At 30.3% G+C, this 4,523-nt stretch overlaps 1 protein-coding gene across 1 annotated transcript; it reads right to left on the reverse strand.

The window, feature by feature from the left end:
- Positions 1–1,475: 1,475 nt before the first annotated feature.
- LOC137921789 (ejaculatory bulb-specific protein 3-like) lies at positions 1,476–3,144 on the reverse strand. Its single transcript, XM_068764616.1, has 3 exons — positions 3,129–3,144; positions 2,471–2,671; positions 1,476–1,709 (listed from the first exon to the last, which is right to left on the reverse strand). Exons 2-3 carry the CDS (start codon positions 2,664–2,666, stop codon positions 1,516–1,518), a joined length of 390 nt encoding a protein of 129 aa, XP_068620717.1. The 5' UTR covers positions 2,667–2,671; positions 3,129–3,144; the 3' UTR covers positions 1,476–1,515.
- Between the last annotated feature and the right edge of the window lie 1,379 nt (positions 3,145–4,523).

A 4,523-nucleotide genomic window follows, 5' to 3' on the forward strand; every position in this document is an offset into this window, starting at 1 on the left:
ATTCATTATTTCAGTAACTGTTATTATACTTCGTAACCGTTGTCTTGTTAAATCTACTCGCCAGCTATACCATATCTATTGAAAAACAAAGATGTTAATGCAGCTTATATAAAAATATGACGATATATAAAGAAAAACCACCGCTGTATTTTTGAAATCTTGTTTAGTCTTAAGTCGTCAAAATATTAACTGTTTTTTGGTTATCTAATGATTTTTTATGTTCAGTCAGAATAGCAACAGAGCAACTCCGGTGTCTAAAGCTGTAACTTTAATTAAAAATAACTACACTTACAATAAAATAGCTCAAGATAGATATTAGGTGAATGAAAAATATTTAAGACTTAAAGACCAAGTACGCAACGAGAAACGAGAGAGAGGGACGACAGATTTATTGTAAGCATTGTCTAAAGACATTACACTACAACATCTACTGAACGGAACTAGTATAGAGGTATACTTACCCTGCAGGGCTTTGTGTTTGACATAGGTCATCGAGTATTTAGGTCTAACTTTGCTCGAAATTCTACATCGAACCTAAATGGGTTCGATGTCAATCTGGAAAACGATTGTGTGATCACTTATGAGATTGCCTTGCTTAGTCATAAGGTTTTAGAATGTGATAAATAATAATACAGCTATAATAATAGTTTCTGCTATAGTCTTACGGGGAACCGCTGCACCGTGCGTTAGTTACAGCTTACTTCCTATAAACCATAATCTTCGACCGCTAAAATTGCCCTTAGCAACAACAAAACAACAACATTGTTTGCAAGACAATATTGTTTACTGTTTTTCTATCTACTAAAGAAATAATATTAAACAATTTGTTACTATTGATCTTATTGTTAGTAAAATAATAAATAAATAAACAAAAGTCACTATTCAAACTTAAAAATTGTTTATACTATATAAGATTTATTTATATCTCTTAATATCGTCAAATTGAATTCACCGCCTTTTCTGATGTTACATAGCCTCAGACCTGAGAATAACAGGCGAAAGAAACTTAGTAGTATAAAATAATAGTCTGGAGGCGAATACAGTCTTCTCAATGATGTGTCGGGATGATGTGCATTATTTACAGTGTACAAAACCTGAACACACAAATGTTTTTCACATTTTATTTTAAATCTAGCAACAGTGACTTTCTAAACATTATCTAGGATTTTTTGTAAAAACATATACATTGCCCATAGAAAGTCCTACTAACTCGATGAAGTTGAGTCTGTATACAAAATTTATTTTCGCTACTGGTTTTCCTATACACATTGTGTATTCCTGTACACTTTACGCGAAGATTGAGAATGTGTTTTATACACGTATTGTTAAATTTTATAAAATTTTGTTAAACATCATGGCATTGGGTTTTCGGAGAATAAATGATATTAAATAATAGGACATGAACAATGTTTTTGCAACTTTACATAAAATAATGAAACTGATATCAGATTTTTAAATAAAAGAGTAAAAAAGTTGTATCGAATTTATTTAAATATTCAACATAACACTTTTAAATTACTTAGGTCCGTATTTCTGTAGGAAATTATCCAAAGCTGCATTACGATCCCCATTGGGATTGTATTCTTTCAGGAGTTCATCCCATTCGGTGGGAAGTTGCTTCATGAGACTTATCATAACCTCGGCAACCATATGCTTTTGTTTTTCCGTGCATTTACCGCAATCAGACTGCACTGCTTCCGGCATCCACTCTAAATGAAATAAATAACTTTTTTATAATAAATGTGATATATAAGCTTGTATATTTTTAACAAAATATTTATTACTTTATCAGATAGCATTACTCTTGAAGTGAGTAATAATTTAACAGTCTTTTTTTACGTAAAATTATAACCTTAATTTAAATGGTATGCCTAGAGTAGTTTTTACGGAGCTCACGCCTGACAGGGGGGTAATTTTATCCTACGAAGAACTATAGGAAATTGAACTCGACATGCTTTTTTATCCTTTCGCCTTAATATTAGCACCCCTGTATATAAAATTAACGTCCCCTATAAATATGTATGATACATAGGGGACGTAAGAATTTTAGAAAGGCTTAAGTGGGGCATGAAATAAAAGGTTGGGAAACATTAATCTACCAATCATATATACATTTATATGTATATATATATATAAATATATACTTAATAAATATATATATATAAATATATGAAGAAACAATTAAATTATTTTTTAAATTATCAATTTCATAATTATGTAAAATTAATTAAAATCTTCCATAAATCGTTGCAATATCGTGTCATGGATAAATATTTATAACTTTGGCACAAGAAATATTTCCTGATGGAAGAATTTGAACCTGAGAAAGAATCTTTTCAAGCACCACATCTTCTTTAAGCTTAACAATTCTTACTGAAGGTTTCAATATTATTATCATGTTGGCTATAAATATAATAAATATAATAGTTAAATAGTTATATTATATTATTTATTATTAAAATGTACTTACTTTTAAATTCAGTTCCTTCAGGTGTACATTTACCCTTTCCTTGGAAACAATTCGTGTAGGCCTTGAGCAAGCGTACGTTCTCAATGACTTCTTTAACATTGAAGTTGTCGTATTTGCTATCGTAGAAACCACTCTCCGGTCTCGCCACCGCCACAGCCACTACGGCTAACACCGTCAGCAATACCATGGACTGCATATTTGCTACATTATCATAAATTAAAAATTTCATTATAATATTGGTTCAAAAATTACACGCAACATTCATACATGATATGACTTCAAGCTTTTTACAAAAAAATATTTTTAATTATCTGAATCAATCATAATTATCTTGTATAAAATTAGTTCTAAATGACTCTTAATGTTGTTATTACAACATAAACCTATGTCAGAATATTTCGCTCGAGTTATTATTGTTCACAAAAGGCAAATTGCATTTAAGATAGATTCGTTAGCTACGAACGTTATAGCGGGAGATCAAGAATTTTAACTAAGAATATAATTATGAACACTGTAAATTAATTGATTACACTAAAACATATCGATACAAATGAAAAGGTATTATTCGACGCCCTTAGCCAAATTTATTAGTAATTGAAATTCTCAAAGTGAATAAAAATTTTAACTTATAAAGGATGAAACAAACTGAGTTACTCACCTTGTTTGATGAAGTTCTCGCTAGAAACTAATGAAATCTTATGAAAGACTCACTTTATATAGTGTCAAAATAAAATCCTTGAAAAAAAAAACTTTTTTGTTAATAAGAACGCTGTATTAATTTCTTGATTAAATTAATTTTTTTTGACATGACACCATCCACTTACAATATAGTAAGAACTTGAAGGTTTTTTTTAATTGATAAACATTAATTTTATTATATCTTTAAAACATAATAATTCTATTATAGCGCTGAATCACTACTTTGTATGAAACTGTATTGAATAATAAAAAGATATCATATAGTACTTTCAGATGTTTTATTCCAATAGACGCAATTTTTTTTTCTTGAAACCTCTATCGGAGATTTAAACAGCGGTTTTTAAACAATCAGGATGTTTAGTACATTTATATTTTAAGACGAAAATTAAGTTTACACATTTTAGATAATTGCAGCCACGCGACCCCTTTTTAAAAAGGATACACTACGGCTGTATTGAATGGATCTTATAATAATCATCATCATTATCATTGCAGCTGTAGAACTGCTACTATTGGACAGGTGTCCTGACAAAGATTTCTAAAAAACCCGTAGGAAGTGATCTCAATCATAGTCTTTCGACTTAGTTATTCTCACTTGAAGTTGTTGCTGTTAGACGGGGGCTTTACAGCTTCATTGGAGCTAAGTTCACGGAGCGGAAGGGTACCGTGAACTTAAGTCTTTCGACGCCGGATGTCATGCGTTGCACTTGCCTGTCCTCGCTCTCCATTTAGAACCTTAAGGCAGGCGTTTGTTCTGCAATCTATGTACTTTGCCCACTAGCACTTCAGCTTGCCAATCCGCTGGACCAAGTCATTTTTTTACCTTTATTCGTCTTCGAATCTCCTCATAACTGATGTCACTGTTTTACTAGTAACACTAAGACTTGAGTAAATTATTGAAGTATTTGTTCAATTCACATATACTAATTGATCAAAATGCAACGCAACTAAATCTATTTTTCTTAATTTATACCCAAACAAATGCATGCTAACTAGTAATATTAAAAATTAAAGTTAATAATACATACAAAACCCGCATGCGATAGATTGAAGTAGGGCAATATTAATTTGTAAACATTTAAGCAAAACCTATTTTTTGTTAAACAAGACTGTATTTGAACGTTTACTTTTGATTGGTATACGACACGATAATAATTGGGAAAATGGATAGTGAAACGCATCGTTTAACCGTTCTGATTGCCAGACTGATAATAAAATTAAAATAACAAAACCAAAAAAAGCACACTTTTTACTCAAATTTTTATCATTTTAGATGTTTATTATTACCATTATTTGTTGTTTTATCCTTACTATTAGTAATTAGCGATTTTCAAAGGTTTTTTCCTATTATTAA

The sequence above is a fragment of the Battus philenor genome, unplaced genomic scaffold (genome assembly GCF_028537555.1).
Source record: "Battus philenor isolate CCGP_79_NKW_IND1 unplaced genomic scaffold, ilBatPhil1.0.hap1 SCAF_19, whole genome shotgun sequence".
Classification (NCBI taxonomy): domain Eukaryota; kingdom Metazoa; phylum Arthropoda; class Insecta; order Lepidoptera; family Papilionidae; genus Battus; species Battus philenor.

Bases quoted from the DNA above. Each gene is read 5' to 3' on its own strand.
- LOC137921789 (XM_068764616.1), bottom strand. From the start codon at position 2,666: ATGCAGTCCATGGTATTGCTGACGGTGTTAGCCGTAGTGGCTGTGGCG. The intron at 1,710-2,470 runs GTAAGTACATTT...TATTTCATTTAG, and splicing joins TGAAGGAACTGAATTTAAAA to AGTGGATGCCGGAAGCAGTG.